The sequence below is a fragment of the Capricornis sumatraensis genome, chromosome 4 (assembly GCF_032405125.1).
Source record: "Capricornis sumatraensis isolate serow.1 chromosome 4, serow.2, whole genome shotgun sequence".
Classification (NCBI taxonomy): domain Eukaryota; kingdom Metazoa; phylum Chordata; class Mammalia; order Artiodactyla; family Bovidae; genus Capricornis; species Capricornis sumatraensis.
The window spans coordinates 8257644-8279408 of record NC_091072.1 but is presented as its reverse complement, the minus strand read 5'-3'; the positions used below and the strand labels follow the sequence as shown (position 1 = coordinate 8279408).

The following is a 21765-nucleotide window of genomic DNA, read 5'->3' as shown; positions in this document are numbered from 1 at the left end:
TGGGAGACCCCAAGTGACTCTCCCATCCCTGAGTGCACACCCAGAGCCGCCCCGACTACCCCCACCACCTCGCCCTGGTGACCAGGCCAGCCCGCCTACCTTGCAGTGCGTGGTGCTGACTGGCAGCCCGATGTTGGAGGCGATGACCACGGTGAAGGCCGAGGCCAGCTCGATGGTGAAGCCGCTGTGGGGGAGACAGGAGGCCGTCAGGGCACTGCCAGGGGCTCGCCAGAACCTCCGGGTGGACTGGGCCTCACGGCACCAGAGCCAGGACATCGCGGCAGCATCACACGGCACTCGCTGCGAGGCCGCGCTCAGCCCTAAGGAGCAAGTCCTGTCTTCTTGATGGGTTTTCAGAAACCTCACCTGAAGGAGCTGGGCCAGGAATACCTGCTGCAAGGAAAACTGTACACACGTCGTTTCTAAATGGACACAGGGAAAACCACACTCTTGTTTCAAAAATGTGTTCTTATTATTATAAAGGAGTGACTTTTTGCTCAGATTACTATTTTTTTTTTCAAATCAATGCTAGAATCTTTCGTTAAAATGAGTTTTGTTAAAATGAATTTCAAGACCTTTTACAATAGGTGGTGGTGGTGGTTGAGTCGCTAAGTTGTGTCTGACTCTTGCGACCCCAAGGGGTGTAGCCTGCCAGGTTCCTCTGTCCATGAGATTCTCCAGGCAAGAATACTGGAGGGAGTGGGTTGCCATTCCCTTCTCCACGGGATCTTCCTGACCCAGGAATCAAACCCAGGTCTCCTGCATTGCAAGCAGTTTCTTAACCAACTGAACTATGAGAGAAGCCCTTAAAATATGTAGTTCTGAATTTTAGTTGTACTTGGAAAACTCTCTTGTGGATTTATTTAACCCCTAATATATCTAAATATCTCCAAAGGAGGACCACAGGAAGCCAGGCGGGAGGCTCCAGATCCCACCCCAGGGCAAGGCACCCCCAACCCCACCCGCTGAGCCCAGGCAGCCCAGGAAGGATGTAGGCAATCACCCCTGCGGGCAGCAGGTGGAGCCGGTGAGCAGAGTGTGGGGACAGGCAGTCCCCGCCCCGCCTTTACCACGGGTTTTCTGGACCTCAGGCCGGTAAGACACCCCGTGGGATGGAACAGGGGCTGCAGGTGGATTCGTGTCTTCTCTTCCCTTCTGCGTCTGCCCCATCTCAGTGCCACCGTGGATGGGGGCCAGCAGAGCATGAGGGCGATGGCGAAGATGGTGCTTGGAGACGCCCCACTCTGGGGACGGCCCGCCCCCTCCCCCTCCCCCGCCAGAACAGGCTGTGCAGGGGGGACATCGACACACCCGCTCCGAGGATGCCCCCCTCCCCCCTCACCACCCCCCACCCCCACGCCCGCTCACCTGGACGGCGTGATGGGGGTGAGGTCTTTCCCCATGGTCTGGATCACTCGTCTCCCCCACACCCAGAGGCCCGTACAAATTCCAACCCCTCCATAAAACAGCAGCCAGACGGGAGTCGCGGCTTCTTGCAGGACCGCACCTTGTTCATAAATCAGCCACAGAGCCACCAGGGGCCCGATAGCATTACTAGGAGAAAAAAAAAAACAAATTGTACAAATGTCCATACGTACAGATGATGCTGTACACAACATTCAATGACTTCTCAGTCTTGAGAACAGCCTATTCGTTTGCCTGTGTAATCTGTAAGTGATAACGATTTAGCCATTTTTGGGGTTATGGCTAAAATAAAAAATTTACCATTGACTATTTTTAAGTGTCACTGGAAAAGGTGCTGATGCTGGGAAAGACTGAAGGCAAAACGAGAAGGGAGTGGCAGAGGATGAGATGGTTAGATAGCATCACTGACTCAATGGACATAAATCTGAGCAAACTCGGGGCAATAGTGAAGGACAGGGGAGCCTGGCATGCTGCAGTCCACATGGGCGAGGAGCTGGGCATGACTGAGCAGCTGAGCAACTGCTGCCACTGCACAGTTCAGCAGTGTTAAGGAGAGTCACACTGTTGTTAAACAGGCCTCCAGAAAGTTTTTAATCATGAAAATCTGAACCACTATACCCATTAAATGAGAGTTCTCTGGGCCTTTCCCCCTTCCCCCAGAAACCACCAGTTTACTCTGCCTCTGTGAATTTGACGGACTATACTAGGTTTCTCATGGAAGTGCAAGCATACTGTATTGTCTTTTCATGACTAGCTTATTTCCCTTATCAGAATGCCTTCAAGATTCATTGGTGGTGTAGCATATGACACAACGCCCTTCCTTTTTAAGGAAGAATATCCCACTGGGTGTGTGGTGTACAGATGTCTCTGAGGCCCTGTTTTCCATCCTTTTGGGTATATACCCAGAGGTGGAATTGCTTCATTTTTTGAGGAACCCTCAGACTGCTTTCCACAGTGGTCGCACCATTTTACATTTCCACCAACAGTGCACAAGTGTTCCAATTTCTCACGTCCTTGCCCACACTTGTTACTTTGTTTTTACAGTAGCCATCTTCATGATGGTGAGATCTGCTATGTTTAAAGTACTGAAAAATCAGAAGTGGACACAAAAACCAAGTTCTTCTTTCCTTCCTTTCTTTCTCTATTTCTTTCCATTTTCATTGCCAGCACAGCTGCTAACATCAACTACCAGTGTGGGGCAACCATGTCAGCCTCCCAACAAAGGAACCACAAAACATATCTATTTCTCAGGCCAACCCTGCAAAGTAGGCATTGGTCTCCTATTTTACTGATGAGAAAACTGATGCTAAACTCATGTCACGAGCAGGAAGCAGAACTGGGATGTGAGTTTAGGATTCACTCAGGTGCTCACCCCTCCCTGAGACCCATGATTGTCACTCAGGCTCTTGACAAGCACACACTGTCTTTTTTTGGGGGGGAGGGTTCCACAGCTTTTTTAAAATTAAGACTTTATTTAAGACTTTAAGTCTCCCCATCAACAACATCCCCACCAGAGTGGAACATCAGTTGCAACTGAGGAACCCACAGTGACACGTCGGAATCATTCGAAGTCCACAGTCTACATTAGGGTTCACTCTTGGTGATATATGTTCTATGGGTTTAGACAAATTGACATGTATCCATCATTAGCATATCCTATACTGCCCTAAGATACTAGCATATCCTTAGGAGCCCCTGGTGGCTCAGACGGTAGTCTGCCTACAAAGCAGAAGACCTGGGTTCGATCTCTGGGTTGGGAAGATCCTCTGCAGAAGGAAATGGCAACACACTCCCGTACTCTTGCATGGACAGAAGGGCGTGGTAGTCTACAGTCCACAGGGCTGCAAAGAGCTGGACATGACTGAGTGACTTCACTTTCACTGGTCCCTTTCATGAGAAATGCTGGTCTACAGTTTTCCCTTAAGGACTTTGTCTGGTTGTGGGATTAGGTTAATGCTGGCCTAACAGAATGAGTGAGGAAGTATTCCTTTTGCTTCTGTCCTCTGAAAGAAATTGTAGACAAGTATAATTTCTTTCTTAGAAGCTTGGTAGAATTCACCAGTAAACCCATCTGGGCCTGGTGCTTTCTGATTTGAAAGACTGTTAATTATTGACTTAGTTTTCTTAATAGATACAAGCCTATCAGGTAGTCTGTTTCTTCTTGTGTGAGTTTGGGCAGGTTCTGTCTTTCAAGAACTGGTCCATTTTATCTAGCTTATCAAACTGGCGAACATAAAATTATTCATAGTATTGCTTTCATAGCATTATTAACTTTTTTTTTTTTTGTCCGTAAGATCTATAGTGATGTCTGCTTTTCCATTTCTGGTATCAGCAATTTGTGTTCTCCTTTTCCCTTAGGTAGCCTGGCTAGAAGACTATAAATATCATTAATATTTTCAAAGATCCAGCTTTTAGTTTCATTGATTTTTCTCCATTCATTTCCTGATTTTAATTTCATTTATTTAGCTCTAATTATTACTTCTTTACCTCTGTTTACTTTGGATTAATTAATAACTTGCTCTTCATTTCCTAGGCTGGAAACTTAGATTATTGATTTTACATCTTTCTTCTTTCCTAGTATATGAATTCTGGAGAAGGAAATGGCAACCCATTCCAGTACTCTTGCCTGGAAAATCCCATGGACGGAGGAGCCTGGTAGGCTGCAGTCCATGGGGTTGCTAACAGTCAGACATGACTGAGCAACTTCACTTTCCCTTTTTTACTTTCATGCATTGGAGAAGGCAATGGCAACCCACTCCAGTGTTCTTGCCTGGAGAATCCCAGGGGTGGGGGAGCCTGGTGGGCTGCCATCTATGGGCTGTGCCATCTGTGGGCTGCCACAGAGTTGGACACGACTGAAGTGACTTAGCAGCAGCAGCAGCAGTATATGAATTCAATGCCGTAAACTTTCTTCTAAGCATTGTTTTTGTTGCTTCCCACAAATTTTGATGTGTTTTCAATTTCACTTAGTTTAACATATTTTAACATTTCTCTTGGTATTTCCTCTTTGTTTAAAATGTTATTTAGAAGTATGTGGTTTAATCTCTTTTGTTACTGATTCATACGTAGTTGATTGATGGTCTGTTTCACTCAAATACGTCCTTATTGATTTCTGCTGCTGGGTCTATTCACGCCTCCTCTGTCTGAAATCAACAGCTGCTCCTGCTTTCTTTTAGTGTTAGCATGCTGTACTCTCCTTCTTCCATTTACTTTTTCCTTTTTTAAATCCCATTTACTTTTTTTAAAATTTAAATTTATTTATTTTAATTGGGGGCTAATTACTTTACAATATTGTATTGGTTTTGCCATACATCAACATGAATCCGCCACGGGTGTACACGTGTTCCCAGTCCTGAACCCCCCCTCCCACCTCCCTCCCCATATCATCCCTCTGGGTCATCCCAGTGCACCAGCCCCAAGCATCCTGTATCCTGCATCGAACTTAGACTGGTGATTCGTTTCTTATATATTATACATGTTTCAATGCCATTCTCCCAAATCATCCCACCCTCTCCCTCTCCCACAGAGTCCAAAAGACTGTTGTCTCTTTTGGTCTGTGTCTCTTTTGCTGTCTCTCATACAGGGTTATCGTTACCGTGTTTCTAAATTCCATATATATGCGTTAGTATACTGTATTGGTGTTTTTCTTTCTGGCTTACTTCACTCTGTATAATAGGCTCCAGTTTCATCCACCTCATTAGAACTGATTCAAATGTATTCTTTTTCATGGCTGAGTAATACTCCATTGTGTATATGTACCACAGCTTTCTTATCCATTCATCAGCTGATGGACATCTAGGTTGCTTCCATGTCCTGGCTGTTATAAACAGTGCTGCGATGAACATTGGGGTACATGTGTCTCTTTCAATTCTGGTTTCCTCGGTGTGTATGCCCAGCAGTGGGATTGCTGGGTCATAAGGCAGTTCTATTTCCAGTTTTCTAAGGAATCTCCACACTGTTCTCCATAGTGGCTGTACTAGTTTGCATTCCCACCAACAGTGTAAGAGGGTTCCCTTTTCTCCACACCCTCTCCAGCATTTATTTCTTGTAGACTTTTGGATCGCAGCCATTCTGACTGGTGTGAAGTGGTACCTCATTGTGGTTTTGATTTGCATTTCTCTGATAATGAGTGATGAGAAAGAAGAATGGAACTGGAGGAATCAACCTGCCTGACTTCAGGCTCTACTACAAAGCCACAGTCATCAAGACAGTATGGTATTGGCACAAAGACAGAAATATAGATCAATGGAACAAAATAGAAAGCCCAGAGATAAATCCACACACCTATGGACATCTTATCTTTGACAAAGGAGGCAAGAATATACAATGGAGAAAAGACAACCTCGTTAACAAGTAGTGCTGGGAAAACTGGTCAACCACTTGTAAAAGAATAAAACTAGAACACTAACACCATTCACAAAAATAAACTCAAAATGGATTAAAGATCTAAACGTAAGACCAGAAACCATAAAACTCTTGGAGGAGAACATAGGCAAAACACTCTGACATAAATCACAGCAGGATCCTCTATGACCTACCTCCCAGAATATTGGAAATAAAAGCAAAAATAAACAAATGGGACCTAATTAAAATTAAAAGCTTCTGCACAACAAAAGAAACTATAAGCAAGGTGAAAAGACAGCCTTCAGAATGGGAGAAAATAATAGCAAATGAAGCAACTGACAAACAAGTAATCTCAAAAATATACAAGCAACTCTTGCAGCTCAATTCCAGAAAAATAAACGATCCAATCAAAAAATGGGCCAAAGAATTAAACAGACATTTCTCCAAAGAAAACATACAGATGGCTAACAAACACATGAAAAGTTAATCCCATTTACTTTTAACTTAAGTGTTTTTACATTTCAAGTGGGTTTCTGGTAGACAGCAGCGAGTTGAGGTTGTGTTTTTTGATCCGTTCTGATAATCTCTTGTCTTTTAATTGGTGCATCTGGATCACTGAAATTCAAGCTCATTGCCGGCATAGCTGGATTAGTGTCCACCGTATCTGTCAGTGCTTTCTATCTGTTGTCCTTGTTCTTTGTTCCTATTTTTGTCATCTGCCTTTTCCCCCCCTTCTGTTGTTTTAACTGAGCATTCCATATGATTCCATTTTCTCTCCCTTCTTAGCATATTGGCTATACTTTTTTTTTTTTTTTGCTAACTTTCTAAAATGGTTGCCCTAGAGCTTGCCATATATACCTAGGGTTAATCCAAGTCCCCTTTGCAATAACTGTATACTACTTTACTGATAGTGTGAAAGTGTGCAAGTGTTAGTCATTCAGTTGTGTCTGACTCTTTGCCACACCATGGACTATAGCCTCCTAGGCTCTTCTGTCCATGGGATTCTCCAGTCAAGAATACTGGAGTAGGTTGCCATTCCCTTCTCCAGGGGATCTTCCTGACCCAGGGATCAAACCCAGGTCTCCCACATTGCAGGCAGATTCTTTACCATATAAACCATGTAAGTTAAGTGTAGATAACTTAAAATAAAAAAATAATCCTAATTCCACCCTTCCATCCCTTGTATGTTTCTCAGCATTTGCTCCTTCCTTATGTGAGACAGGATGGCTGGAGTTAGGGAGTTTCCCTTCTCCCTAGGGGAAGGCCAGGGCAGTCTGGAGTGTGTTTCCCCTTCCAGGTCAGTTAGCCTGCAGTAATCCCCTGCAGGCTGGGCTCTGGTGACCCGGTTTCTCCTGAGCACAGCCTGGCTAAGCACAGGGTGTCTGTTCTGTCTAGTGGCTGCTTTCCTTCCCCCCCAGAGCAGGAGGGATTCCTCTTCCCTGATATTCACTGTTAGGATCTGGTAGGGCTCCTGGATAGTGGGGTCCCCCCTACCCTGGGTCCCCCAGAGCCTTAACTCTCTCCTTGTCCCCCCTGAGCATCCAGGGCCCATTGCTCCAGTCCAGGATTGCACGGTTCTCGCCACAGCACCCGCTCCTGAGTGCCCCCTCCAGGACCCCCAGCATCTCTGCCTCTCCAACCCTGGGGACAGTGGTTTGTCCTGTGTTCTCCTCTGCCTTTGAGATCCAAGAAGAGTTGTTGACTTTTTAGTCTATTTGGTTTTTGCTTGCTGTTAGGATGTAGTGATGATTCCCAAGCTCCCTACAGGCTTCGAATGACGCCTGTGGTTCCCAGCCCACCCTCCACACTCCGGAGACCGAGTCACAGAGAGCTGGTTTCCCACACTGGCTCCTCTCTGTGTGGCCCTGGCAAAAGTCACATTTCTGAGCTTCAGACTCCCAGTCTCTGAGAGGTATCACTTAGTACTGCAGGCTTCCCTGTGGCTCAGACAGTAAAAAATCTGCCTGCAATGTGGGAGACCCAGGTTCGATCCCTGGGTAGGGAAGATCCCTAGGAAAAAGAGTGGCTACCCATTCCAGTATTCTGGCCTGGAGAATTCTTTGGATAGAGGAGCCTGGCGGGCTACAGTCCACGGGGTCACAAAGCATCCCACATGACTGAGTAACACTTTAACTTTCTTTCACTTAGGACTACAAAGGACTGTTCTGAACAGGCCTGGAGTAAGTTACAAGTGCTTCAGCTCTGAGGACTGGTCCAAACTTAACACCCACTTGTTGAGTAAACAGAAGCCCCCTCCTCACTGCTGCACTGTTATTTCTAAACCTTGCTTTCATCAGACTACATCCCTGCTCAAAAACCTGAGAATCAGTCTCCAAACTGCAAACAGCTGCTCTACACTCTGGCCATCTGCAGCAGCTACCGCCTACACTCTTCCTTGGCCTTGAAATGCTGTTTTGGGGTGTTCTGTTACTCTCCAGGAGTATGCCTTTCTTGTCTCCTTAATTGGAACTTAGTTCTAAAGGAAAGGGATCCAATTCGTAACATGTTGCTGGTACCAGGCTTTTCATAAAGAATTTGTGATAAGGAGGAAGTGGGCTGGTGGGGGAGGGGAGTAAAAAATTTAAGAGAGGATAGAACATGGTGCCCCCCGTAAAATAAGTTGGCAATGCCTAGGTGACCCTGAGCAGAACATAAACTGTCCAGGCCTCTTTGTCTGGCTGGAAGACGTCTTTTAAAAAGAACAGAAATGCAGCTGCACATGGTATAAAATGGAGTCATATAACTGGGCCAAAAAAAACATAATGATGGCACATTTCCCTTGTTTGGACAGAAACATTAGGCTGCACAATAACTATAATAGTGGAAATGTCTGGACATTGATTATGGGAAAGGACTGTCATCGTATTATATAAGCACCTCCCCTTAATCCTCATAGAAATCTCCTGCATTGGTACTAGTTTTACCCCCATTTCACAGATTGGGACACCGAAGCTTTGGAAGATTCAGTGACTGATCCGGATGCCTGGCCAGACTCTATACACTCCTGCACATTCGGGCCTGGATGCCCAGCTGACCTGAGCTCTCCATGCTCCTGCTAGTGATTCCTTCCGGAAGACCCACCAGGCACACTCCTGCCTCGGCCTCGCAGTGCTTTTCCCTCTTCCAGGAGGTTCTCCTATAGATGCCGTCACAGCTGTGCCCTCAGTCCCTGCAGGTGTCCCTAGGGGACCCTCCTGACTGGAGTGGCCATCCAACACGGCGGCCCTCGGGGTCTCCCACGTCTCTTTTCTGACCCGTCACGCGGGTCACTGCAGGAGCTACTTGCTCACACATGACCCTTATACAACTTGGGGGAAATCTGTACTTCTCTCTGCTTTGAAACCAAAAGGCACTGATGCCAAATGGCACTGAACGCAGGCCTGGGTAGGAAGCCGGGACAGGCTTGGGCAGAATCAGGGCTCCAAGCCCAGCTCTACTGATTCCACCTGTTGTGATTTCTGACCCCAGGCCAACTCTCCCTGCATCTGGTTCACTCAAAGACCTGCGCCACGGAGATGCAGGTGCTGCACTTGTGGACAAAACCTGGCGTTGGCCGACCCCAGGCGGTTGCAACCTGCGTGGTTCTAGGGTGGGTCAGGTATCTGCCGTGCCCCTCCCCGCCTCCTCAGCCTGACCCCGCCCACCCCGCCCCTCACAATAACCAGGCCCCTCCCACCACCCCGCCCCCGTCACAAGACCACGCCCACCACACAGGCCCTCCCCGGCCCCGCCCTGCCCAGGTTCTCACCTCACGTCATTTCCTCCGTGCGCGAAGGAGCCAAAGCAGGCGGTGAGGACCTGCAAGAAGTGGAAAAGTAGGTGCACCTCGGCGGAGTCCTTCTCCTCCTTCTCCTCGTCCACCGGGTCGTCGCGCGGCGGCTCGGGCTCGGCCAGCGGGGGCGCCAGCCGGACCTCGACGCCGCCCTCCTCGGCCTCGATCTCCGCCTCGGCCACGGCGTTGCAGTAGCTGGAGTAGCTGTCGTAGCGCAGCCGGCGGCGCGAGTAGGCCACGGCGTCGGCCACCAGCTTCTCGCTGTCCTCGGGCGCGGGCGTGTCGCCGCGGCGTGTGGCCAGGCCGGGCAGCCCACAGATGGCCGCCGTGTAGCACGTGTAGCTGTTGTTGCGCCGCAGCTGCCGCGGGGCCCCATCGGCCGGCCGCTCATCGCGGATGCGGTGTAGCAGGTCCTTGTAGAGCCCCGAGTCCTTGTGCACCGTGTGGTACACGTGGCCATCGGCCCGCGCCGTGCCGTCGAAGCCAAAGGTCCCGTTGGACACAGGCGACTTGGTGGTGCCGTGCGTCATGGACAGTGCCCGGCCTGCGGGGACAAAGGATAGATTGAGACCAGCCTGAAGGGGACAAGGGACAGACCGATCCCGGCCTGCGGGGACAAAGGACAGACCGAGCCCGGCCTGCGGGGACATGGGACAGACCAAGCCTGGCCTGCAGGGACAAGGGACAGACCGAGCCTGGCTGAAGGGGACAAGGGACAGCCTGAGTCCACGCCTGGGATGCTGTGGGGCCACCATGTCAGTTCAGGAGGTTGGACAGTGAGAGTTTTTGCATTTTTCTGCCATACTCTTTTATTTTCCAACCTGACAACGCAGGCCATGCAGTATGGTAAAAATAAAAAGGGAAACTTGGAAACATACAGCAAAGGGTAAAACTAACAGTACGGCAGTTGAAAAACGACGCTGCACTCTCCTAAAATGCGGAAGCACTCTTTCCTTTTCCAGGAACGGGTAGGAGGAGGATCCGTATCAGGAGCTTATTTTATAGAAAACTCGATACAAGGGGGACTCAATCCATCTCCCTGTGAGATACACACTCCAGGTGCTGCTTAAAAACATGACACAAATGAGCCCACCTATGAAAGAGAAACAGTCACAGAGAGAAAGGACAGAGCGGCTCCTGGGGCAGGAGGAAGGGAGGAGGAATGGAGGGAGCGGCTGGGGCAGCAGATGCAAGCTCAGAGGAGGGGTAAGCAAGGTCCTACTGTACAGCACAGGGAGCTATATTCAACATCCTGTAATAAACCCATAATGGAAAAGAATATTTTAAAAAAGGATGTACACATATATATATATACACACACATGTACCACTTTGCTGTACAGCAGAAGTTAATGTGCTGTTTAATCAACCATATACTTCAATTGAAAAAAAAAGGCTGGCGGACACAGTCAAAGGCGGTCTGTCAGATCAGTGGGCAGAGCCCATTCTCTTTCTTGGCCAAGTTGCAGATCCATCCTGGACCGCGGTGCCAGCACCCCTACAGGGAGGTGGGCCTGGCAGAGGCAGGAGGTGGGCCATCACTGTCCACAAACACTGTGGGACAGAGGACCCTCACGATGGCCCTGATGGTTTCTGCGCTACTCTAGTGAGACCACCGCCCCGGTTCCAACATCAGCTTTCTCTCTGCACCTCCCAGGAGGAAGGTGTTTGTATACAAAGCTGGATAAACTGATAATCCAATCTCTGGCAGTTAGGTGACTGCATGTCGAAGACACAGGTGAGGGGCCCAGAGGTGCTGCTGGGAGACTGCAGGTAAATGGCTCTTGGAGGAAAGTCACGGGACAGGAACAAGCCCGCTCTGGGACTGACCAAACCCTGGGCCCTTCAGCCCCCGAGTTTTCTCTGGGGACACTTGTGTGCGCTGGAGCCTCATTGCCACATGCAGGCCAACTGGCCCCCCAAAACTGCCTCTGCCCCATGCCACCCCAGCCCCCAGGGACTTACCATATGGGGCCCGGGGGTGGTGACCCCCTGACATGCTTTCTGAGGTCCCTGAGGGCTCCGCAGCTGAGCCCGTGAGGGGGACGGTGCTGTCGTCGTGAGCCTTGGCACCTGGCAGCTCTTTAAATACTGGGGACTCCACTTCCTGAATTTTATTGAGACTTTCATCAGAGGCTCTCGATAAAGCACCTTCTTTTTGTAATTTGCCTGAAGAAAATAAAGAGTCATAACTGAAAATTTGGGAAGAGGATTCTTATTTTTGACAAATGAATATAAAAATAAATATTTATCGTGATACTTTCATACTTTGGGAACAAAAAAAAAAAAGGAAAATAAAGTGGACAATTCAGTCTGGGAAACAGGCTAGAAAATTCAGCTACGGAGGGAAAGATGGAGGCTCAGCCCTGAGTTATCTCATCCAAAAGCAACAAAAAAGACAGGATTAGATCTGGTTCCCAAGGTAAACATTCTGTAAATTCTACAACCATCTAGCCCGGCCTTCTGTTTTCTTAAACTGACCTCAGAATCACTGAAATGTTTATCCTTTTTGTCTTCATAGATACTGTTAGGGTCTGTCTGCTTTCTTCTGTTCAATAAGAGACTGCGCTCAGATTTCCTCAGGTCACCAAGTCTTAGGAAACAAGTAAATCATTTTCCTCAAAAGGAACAGAGAGATTCTGCTTACTGTTAAATATCCTCTACTTCCAAAAGAAACCAGGGATTTTCAAAAAGTGGTTTTGAAGCTGGAGCGCACTCTTGGTAATCAGATCTGGTATGTGGGTTCATGGTCTTGCTGCCTCACACTTCCCTGAGGAAATGTCTAAGCTCTAACCTACCCAACTGACACGGACAGTCTTCTCGGGTCCTCTGCCGGATACACTCATGCATCAGCCTCATTTCTGTATTTACCCAGACAGATCACTTCTGTCTCTGTTGTTGCTGTCCAGCCGCTCAGTTGTGTCCCGACTCTTTGCGACCCCATGGACTACAGCACGCCAGGCTTCCCTGTCTGTCACCATCTCCCAGAGCTTGCTGAAACGCACGTCCATTGAGTCGGTGATGCCATCCAACCATCTCGACCTCTGTCGTCCCCTTCTCTTCCTGCCCTCAATCTTTATACCTCTATCTCTATATTTATCTAAATCTAAAAGACAGATTAAAAAAAAAATAAAACTAAGTTTGTTTACTACAAGGAATAAATAAAGGTACACACAGGTTTCTGACCTCAAACTGCTTACAATGTAGACGAGAAAAGTTAGTATCTGTAAAGATTATAATAACAGATTTTTTTAATTGTGTTTTTTGGTTTGTTTTTTCTTGTTTTTGGCCACACTGCAGTTTGTCGGATCTTAGCTCCCCAACCAAGGATCAAACCTGGGCTTCTGCAGTGGAAGCATGGAGTCTTAACCACTGAACCATCAGGAAGTCCCCCAAAAACGTGCTAACGTATGAAACAGGTATTACCATTTTCTCTATTTTATAAATGAGCAAATTGAGGCCCACAGAGACTGAATCACTTGCTGAAGGTCACCCAGGTAGTAACATGCAGTCAGTTTACTCTCTGTCCATGCCCTTAACCATAGTCTGTACTTAACAGAACAAGGTACCTGTATGTTGAAATGTCAAAATACATGTTATTGGCCAAAAAAAATCCCTTGGCAAGCCAGAATGGGTAGTAATGTCAGTTTCCTACTGTAACATTACAGCCTAAAGGTGGGAGCAAAGATTTTACGGTCCATAACTCAGGGAAGTAGCGCAGGACAGGGAAGCCTTGGCGTCACAGAGTCGGACACGACTTAGCAACTGAACAACAACAATCAGAAAAAGCTTTAAACGTCAAGAGCATTCAAGTTTAGTTTATCACTCCCACTGGGGTTAAACCAGACAAGCAGAATGTTTAAGGGGGTGGGGGGGTTCCTTCTCAACCAAGAGCAGGGAGCGGCTACACAGGAGAGGAAGAAGCAGCTGGATATGAATCCGTCATAGTGTGAAATCACTACTTAGTTTGAAGTTGTATGTACTAATGTAGTGTTTTAATTATTAGTTTTTAAAACTTGCACGTGGTATACTGGCTGTGTGCGTGTAGAATTCTGATTCTAAAAAATGTCTAGGGATCTCACTGGCAGTCCAGTGGCTGGGACTTCACCTCCCAATGCAGGGTACACAGGTTCAATCCTTGGTCAGGGACCTAAGATCCCCACAAGATCCCATATGCCTTGTGGCCAAAAAACCGAAACATAAAACAGAAGGAATATTGTAACAAATTGAACAGACTTTAAAAATAGTCCACATTAAAAAAAAAATCTTAAAAGTCGAGATTCCTATAACGCCTATCCCTGTAGTCAGCCCCTCTGCCCTAGCCCTTGACAACCACCCGTCTGGTCTCCGTCCCTACCGTTTTGTCTTTTCCAGATGTCATGTAAATGGAACCATAAGACATGTGCTTCTGAGGCTGGCTCCTCCGACGTGGCACGATTAACCATGGCACCCGAGGTTCATCCATGCTGGTGCAGGCTCAGTCTTCACTGCCAAGTAGCAGTCTAATATGTGGATGTATTTATTTCCAGAAATACGTGTGTGTGTTCTGTGGATAATCCAGGCTTTTACTTTTTGGTGATAGCAAATACAGCTGCTATAAATATTCATCTCCAGGCTTCTGTGTGAATTTAAATGTGCATCTTCTCTAGGGTAAACACCTAGGAGTGGGTAAGTGATTAACCTTATAAGAAACCATCAAACTCCTTTTCTGACCGGCTGTGCCATTTCACGTTCCCAGCAGGAGTGCATGAATGAACATTCCAGCCACGCCTCATCTTTGTCAGCATTTAGCACTATCCTTTTTTTTTTTTTTAAAGCCATTAAAATAGATGTGTGGGAATACTTCATTGTGATTTTAATCTGTATTTCTGATGTTGAGCAGCTTTTCATGGACTCATTTGCCATTCATGTATCTTTTTTTGGTGGAACAGCTATTTAAAATTTTTGTTTTAAATCGGGTTATTTTCTGAGCTTTCTTCATATGTTCTGAATACAAGTCCTTTGTTAGAGGATTTGCAAACACTTTCTCTTAGTCTGCAGCTTGTCTTTTCTCTTAATAGTGTTCCTTACAGAGAAGGCAATGGCACCCCACTCGAGTACTTTTGCCTGGAAAATCCCATGGATGGAGGAGCCTGGTAGGCTGCAGTCCGTGGGGTCGCAAAGAGTCGGACACGACTGAGAGACTTCACTTTCACTTTTCACTTTCATGCATTGGAGAAGGAAATGGCAGCCCACTCCAGTGTTCTTGCCCGGAGAATCCCAGGGACAGGGAAGCCTGGTGGGCTGCCATCTATGGGGTCGCACAGAGTGGGACACGACTGAAGCGACTTAGCAGCAGCAGCAGTAGCAGCAGTGTTCCTTACAGGGCAACAGTTTCCAATTTTGATGAAGTGCAGTTTACCAACTTCTTTTATGAATTGTGTTTTTGGTATCAAACCTAAACCCTCTTTGCTCTACCCAAGGTCCCAAAAGTTTTCCTCTTTTTGCTCCCAAAGTTTCATAGTTTTCTACTTTACATTTATACTTATGATGGATCTTGAGTTAAATTTTTTTTTTTTTTTGCAAGGTATAAGGCTTTAGGTCAAGGTTCTTTTTTTGGCATTCGATGCCCAGTTATTCCAGTATCATTGATTATATCAGTGATTTTCAATAACTCAGCTGGCCATATTTGCCGGTCTGTTTCTGGACTTTATCCTGTTCTGTTAATCTAGGTGTTTATCTCTTCGCCACTTCCACACTCTCCTGTAGCTTTTTGTGGCATGGGTCCTTCAACTTTACTCTTCTCCAAATTTGTTTTGGCCATTCCAGTCCCTTTCCCTATAACATTTTTAAATTAATGAATTGTTTCTTTTTGGCTGTGTTGGGTCTTCGTTGCTGAGTGAGGGCTCCCTCTAGTTGCAGTGACAAGGTGTGCCCTTCATTATGGCTCACAGGCTCAGCTGCTCTCGGCATGAGGGATCTTCCTGGGGTCCTGTCCCCTGCAATGGCAGGCGGACCGGCAGGGAAGTCCTCCATATTCATTCTTAAAGTGACTTGTATAAATCTACAAAATATCCTGCTGGGATTTTTATTTACATTGCATTAAATGTACAGATCGATTTGAGAACGGACATCTTTCTGGTATTGAGCCTTCCCATTCATAAGCGTGGTAACGTCTCCTCGGTTGTTCAGTTTTTCTTTGAAATGTGGGTTTCAAATTCAGATATGTCTGGATCAAACCATGATTGTAAGGTACACTCTGAGGCCAAAAGGAAATACTTCTTTTCTTTTGAGAGCCCTGTAAAAGTGTGTGGCCATAAGGCTTGGAATTCAATCATGTTGCCAGTAACAGGAAAATAGCTCCTGCAGTTTTCTAAGCCAGGGTCTTCTTATTTTAAAAATTGCATTCACAGAGGTATAATTTCTGTACAATGAAATTTACACCTTTTAAAATGTGCAGGTAGACGACCTGTGACAAACGAGTACAGACTATAACTACCCCTCAATTAAGACAGAGTCCTGCAAAGTTCCCTCCTGTGACTGCAAAGCTCTGTCCCGTCCCTAAAGTGCCCTTCTGTCTCTAAAGCTCCCTCTGTCCCTGCGAAGTCCCCTCACATTCCCTTCTGCAGTGTCTGGGGATGGCTGTCCTCTGGAGGCCTACAGGATGAGTTTGTTTGTGCGTGGCTCCTCCTGGGAGTTCGCCTTCTTCATTGCTCATCCGCCCTCTGCTGTATGAAGTTTGGTCATCCACTCACTTGTTAATGAGCCTGTGGCTTGTCTCCACTTGGTGGCTAGTATGACTTAATTTGTGTACGAGTCTCACTTCTTCTCTTGGATAAACACCTAGGGGTGGAATTACTTAAGTCATATGATGAATGTTTGCTTAACTTCATAGGAAACTGCTAAACGAACTTTTCCCATCGTTGTACCAGTTTTTATTTCACCACAGACGCGTGGGAATTCCAGTTATCACACTCGGAATCTGGTCTTTTTACCTTCTGCCATTCTTGAGGGAGGGCAGTGCTATGCTGCTGATTTGTTACCTGCTGTTACCCACGGCAACAAGGACCGCATTCTCACCAAGATCCCAAGATATCCAGGAAAAGTCTGAGCCAGAAAGCAGGCAGGCGCCCTGAGACAGGGACCGGCCTGACCGTGGTTATATTCCCTCTGTCACTCAGGATCACGGTGCATGATGCCTGCAGGCTTAGGAATCAGAGCCTTTTTGCAAATCAGAAGAACAGAAAAGCACTTACCTGTTATCTTCCTCCGCATCCACGGACACACAAAGAGCCACACGAAGAGCGCAAACAGCAGCGCGACCCCGAAGGAGATGAGGGCGATCGCCCACATGGGGAGGACCAGGCCCATCACTGGGGACAGAGGGGACACAGCTGTCACTGGACACGTCTCCAAAGTCGGGTGTGACATCCCCACTCCTGCCATTCCCAGACCCTGAAGTGCGTCCTCTGGATCCTGCGATTAATAAAGCTCTCAGCCACAACACCGTGCTAGACTTTTTCTGGGGAACAGAGTCTTGTGCTACACGACCGGGACTTCCCGGGTGATGTGGTGGATAAGAATCCACCTCGCAGGGTAGGAGACACGGGCCTTTGGTCCAGAAAGACTCCACATGCCTCGGAGCAACTAAGCCTGTGCAACGCAGCAACTGAGCCCCGCACCCTGCGGCCCTGTTGCTCTAGGGCGCCAGAGCTCCGCAGCAGGAGAAGCTGCTGCCGTGAGAGGCCACGCACCCCGGCAAGGAGTAGCCCCCCCTCCACAAGCAGAGAAAGCCCACGATGAGGGCCCAACGCAGCCAGATAAATGAATTATAAAACTGTAAAAACTAATTGAGATATACTGTTTACCTTGTGACTCTGTTGTTAGTGAGTAGGCTAATCATTAAAAAACGACCAACTTGGCACAAACAACATATTAAGTTGGGAATAAACCCATTTACAGTATTATCTCAATACCTAAATTCCCGAATGGACAAACGGGGGTAAGAAGGAGTCTGTCTGCCCTCCCGATGCCTGCCGCCGCCTTCCCTGGGCACCCCGAAGCCCAGGGCTGCAGCGGCCACAGCAAGGCTGACGGCCGCCTCTCTGGTTTCTCAACAGTCAGCAGCCCGGCTTTAAATGGACATGACGCTTGGACCACACACACAAACCTTTGTAAAAGTCAGCTTAAATTGAGAAACAGCAGATGCAGGAAGAGTCTGCTGCCCCGCTTTGTAACTGCCGGACAACAGGGCATAAATTTCTTGGGAGAAATGTGCCTTCCTTGTTCCAGGAAGAGGAGAGTGCCTCCCATCACTGGAGACCAGGCACCACCACCCAGATGGGTCTGCACAAACAGACCTCGCCACACTAACTCTTCTCTCCTGTTAGTTTCCTCTGTATGTTTCCTAGTCTCTTTCCATGGTACAGAAGTCCTGAAGTCTGACTGCTTCTCTTAGTGCTCATTTCTTTTCTGTGAAGGCTTCCATATGCATAAATAAACCCTTTTATTGTTTAAAAAAAAAAAAGTCAGCTTAGATAGAAAAGTGTTGTCAAAGGACACTGACTTTCAAGCTCAATTCTTCTTTCAAGGGCCAACTCATGGAATTACAACACAGAAAAGCTTTTCATTGCTATCCGGTCCAGCACACAAAGTTGCCATTCCCTCAGTCAATAAAAAGGTGGAAGGTGGAGAGACATCAGGCTTCCCTGCCCTGCAGGGCCCCGAGCCCCGCTCCCCTGGTGACACAGGTGTGATTCAGACACCCACACGTGCATCCTTGCACAAGCACAAGGAGACAGGCACGAGAGTGCTCACTAGAGAATTACCTGTAACAGCAAGAGTTTGCAAGACAACCGACACACGCGTCGTCATGGAAGTGGGAAGTCAGCGTGGTGCATGGCATAAAATAAGGTCGAGATAAATGGACTGATAAGAAGTGATGCTCTTGTCTAGTTAAGTGAGAAAGGCCAGCGAGATCACGGTGTGTGCAGCACCACCCAACTTATGTCTAGAAGAGAAACACCGCCGTTCCCCCCTCCACCACGGCCAAGTGTACACTCCTGAACAGATCGTAAAAGTTCTGGGAAGAACCAGAGGTCATTCCCGTGGAGGGATGGAAAATAGGAGGGGTCACTCCCTGCGCTATACACTGTCCATCTGAAGCACAAGGCTACCCACCCCGGCATCTCACTCCCAAGCCCAAGGCCCTCAACATTATACCACATTCTTTCTAAACAGAAGGAGAGAAGGGCTCTTCGTCACAAGCCCATGGATAGTGACAAAAACAGAGAAGGCAAAGGAAAAAAAAACTGTAAAGAAACTTCAATAACTTGAAAAGCAGAAACTCACAGTCATTTGGGAAGCAAAATCAGGTCTATTTATTTATCTGCTTGCTTGTTTGCTAAAGGCTCCTACAGCACTTACTTTGTGCTTTCATACTGCTAACTTTGAAAATTTATAATAAGCACACACTTTTATAAATTGTTAAACTTTTTTTTTAAAGTTTGAAATAAGTGAACCATTTAAAACTCTGCTCTTAAATAAACCTCTAATGCTACAGGCTTTGTTACTATTAACTGTTCTTTTTTTAAATATAAAACTGACTTTCTTTTTTCCATTATTTTTTTCATTGGCGTATAACTGCTCACTGTTAACCATTCTATAAAAAGTAAGGGTGGCTCAGACAGTAAAGAATCCACCTGCAATGCAGGAGACCTGAGTTTGATCCTTGGGTCAGGAAGATCCGCTGGAGAAGGGAATGGCAACCCACTCCAGTATTCTTGCCTGGAGAATCCCATGGACAGAGGAGCCTGGAGGGCTACAGTCCATAGGGTTGCAAAGAGTCGGACAAGAACCATTCTATATATATGTATATGAACCAGCTTGAAATTATTCAGGTAAGGTATTATTAGACATTTTGGTAATGGTAAGAGGGAGAATGGGTAGTTAATACTCTAAATGGGGAGTCAGGATTTTCATATATAAGTATGGAAAGTAAGAACCAGAATCACCCAGCCTTGGCACCGTGGAAGGGTCACTGGTGGGAGCAGACACTCAGTAGCCAGGCGGCTCCATCCTCCAGCGCCTGGACACACCAGCAAGCAAGGCCCCATGTGGGGCTGTGCCGGGGCAGCTGGCAGCCCCGCCCCAGCCCTGGCTCTGTCTCCGGATCCAAGCTTGGAGCTGCTTATAAAACCACTCGGGCTGACCTCACTCGGCTGTGCCTGCGGTCAGGGCTCCTGCTTCTGCTCTGTGTCTGCATGTCAGTGTCCGGACACGGGGAAGGACCACTCCAATGTGGTTTCTTGCTGAACTGAATGGTAACTGTTAATTACCAACGTCAAACCAACTGCGGGTTAAAACTACCTGGCTTTTGAAGAGTCCTCCCTGTCTCCTTTGCGGCTTCTGGTTGAGCTGATGATAAAGCTGACACTTGGGCTACTTTGGCCTCACTACCTTAAACTGATCTAAGATAGGCGAGCTCTGGGTACTGAGGGAGAGGGATGAAGCCCAGGAGCTGGAGAGATGAGGGGGAGCAAGTGGACACTGTTGCTCCCAGGCCCCCTTCTCCTCCATCCCCTCTGAGCAGAGCCCTCAGCAGGGCAGAGCAGGGCCGCTCCACGTGCTCCTTCCAGGCCCATCTCTGTGCTGAGGTTACATGGGCTCCAGAGGGCATCAGGACCCACACCCGAAAGGGACAGGCTGAGGCCGGCTATACACAAGGCTCATGATGCTTCGCGGGGACGATGAGCCGCAGGGTCACCTGCTCCTGAGTCTTTACCATCACAACCGCCTTTACCATCAGTTTGGTCTGGAAAGTGGCCAGGAAGCTCCAGAGCCACCCTCTGAGTCACAGGACTGGATGGAAGATCAGAGGGTGAGAGGGCAGGAGACAGGGGAGAAAAGCCAGGGGCCGGGGTAAGATGGCGAAGAGCAAAGGAACCAGGAAGACGGGCGAGTTGCTGATGGTGAGAAAGAGAGAGAGGAACAGAATGGGGACTGGCTCTTACCGAACCATTCCAGCAATTTAGCAAATTAACAGAGCATCGAGAGCACACACCAGCATGAACGTATATACGAAACAGAGACAGACCCACAGACAGGAAATAAACTTCTGCTTACAAAGGGGAAAGGAGGGAGGGATAAGCCAGGAGCCTGGGATTAACAGACACACACTGTGCGTACTCAGTCGCTTCAGGCGACCCCATGGCCTGCAGCTCACCAGGCTCCTCTGTCCATGGGGTTCTCCAGGCAAGATACTGGAGTGGGTGGCCGTGCCCTTCTCCAGGGGATCGTCCCGATCCAGAGATTAAACCTGCGTCTCTTACGTCTCCTGCATTGGCAGGCGGATTCTTTACCACTAGAGCCACCTGGGAAGCCCAACAGATACACATTCAGTTCAGTTCAGTCACTTAGTCGTGTCCGACTCTTTGCAACCCCATGAATCGCAGCACGCCAGGCCTCCCTGTCCATCACCAACTCCCGGAGTTCACTCAGACTCACATCCATCGAGGCAGTGATGCCATCCAGCCATCTCATCCTCTGTCGTCCCCTTCTCCTCCTGCCCCCAATCCCTCCCAGAATCAGAGGCTTTTCCAATGAGTCAACTCTTTGCATGAGGTACACATTACTATATATAAAATAGATAAACAAGGACCTTTTATATAGCATAGGAAACTATACTCAACATTATGTAATAACCTATAAGGTTAAATCTTAAAGGGAAAAGAACCTAAAAAAGAATACATATGATATATAATATACGATATTATACATTAAGAGTATATTATATAATATATGCTTAATATGTAATTATATAATTACACATTACATATAAGTTACATAATTTATATTATATATGACTTGTATATTATAAATTGTGTACTTATATAGTTATGTATTTATATATTATACATATTATGTATTACATGTGTTAAGTATATGTATATAATACTGATTAACTTTGCTGTACACCTGAAATGAACACAACACTGTAAATCAACTATACTCCAATTAAAAAAAAAAAAGCAGTCAGACTTACTTTTAAAGCCTCATGTGAGAGATGCCGACTAATAGCTAGGGGACCCAGCTCTAAATTGTACTAAATATACAGAATCAAGTTTCATGGATTAAAAAAATCAATGAAATGCAAAAATCCAGCACAGAAAAGCCCTTCAATCAATGTACTTTCAGGGGAAAACTTTTCTCCTTCTGAAAATTCAAGGTAGACTTTTTACAACAAAA

The 21765-nt window shown here is 47.1% G+C and overlaps 1 protein-coding gene across 1 annotated transcript in view; it reads right to left on the bottom strand.

The window, feature by feature from the left end:
* Nucleotides 1-21765, bottom strand: part of SLC20A2 (solute carrier family 20 member 2) — a 50669-nt gene that overhangs the window by 7830 nt on the left and 21074 nt on the right. The window contains exons 5-9 of the mRNA XM_068971238.1: nucleotides 16776-16892; nucleotides 11506-11709; nucleotides 9518-10085; nucleotides 1369-1554; nucleotides 100-184 (exon numbers count right to left, since the gene is read on the bottom strand). Of these exons, the coding sequence (XP_068827339.1) occupies nucleotides 100-184; nucleotides 1369-1554; nucleotides 9518-10085; nucleotides 11506-11709; nucleotides 16776-16892 (1160 nt within the window). The remainder of the gene's footprint in view (nucleotides 1-99; nucleotides 185-1368; nucleotides 1555-9517; nucleotides 10086-11505; nucleotides 11710-16775; nucleotides 16893-21765) is intronic.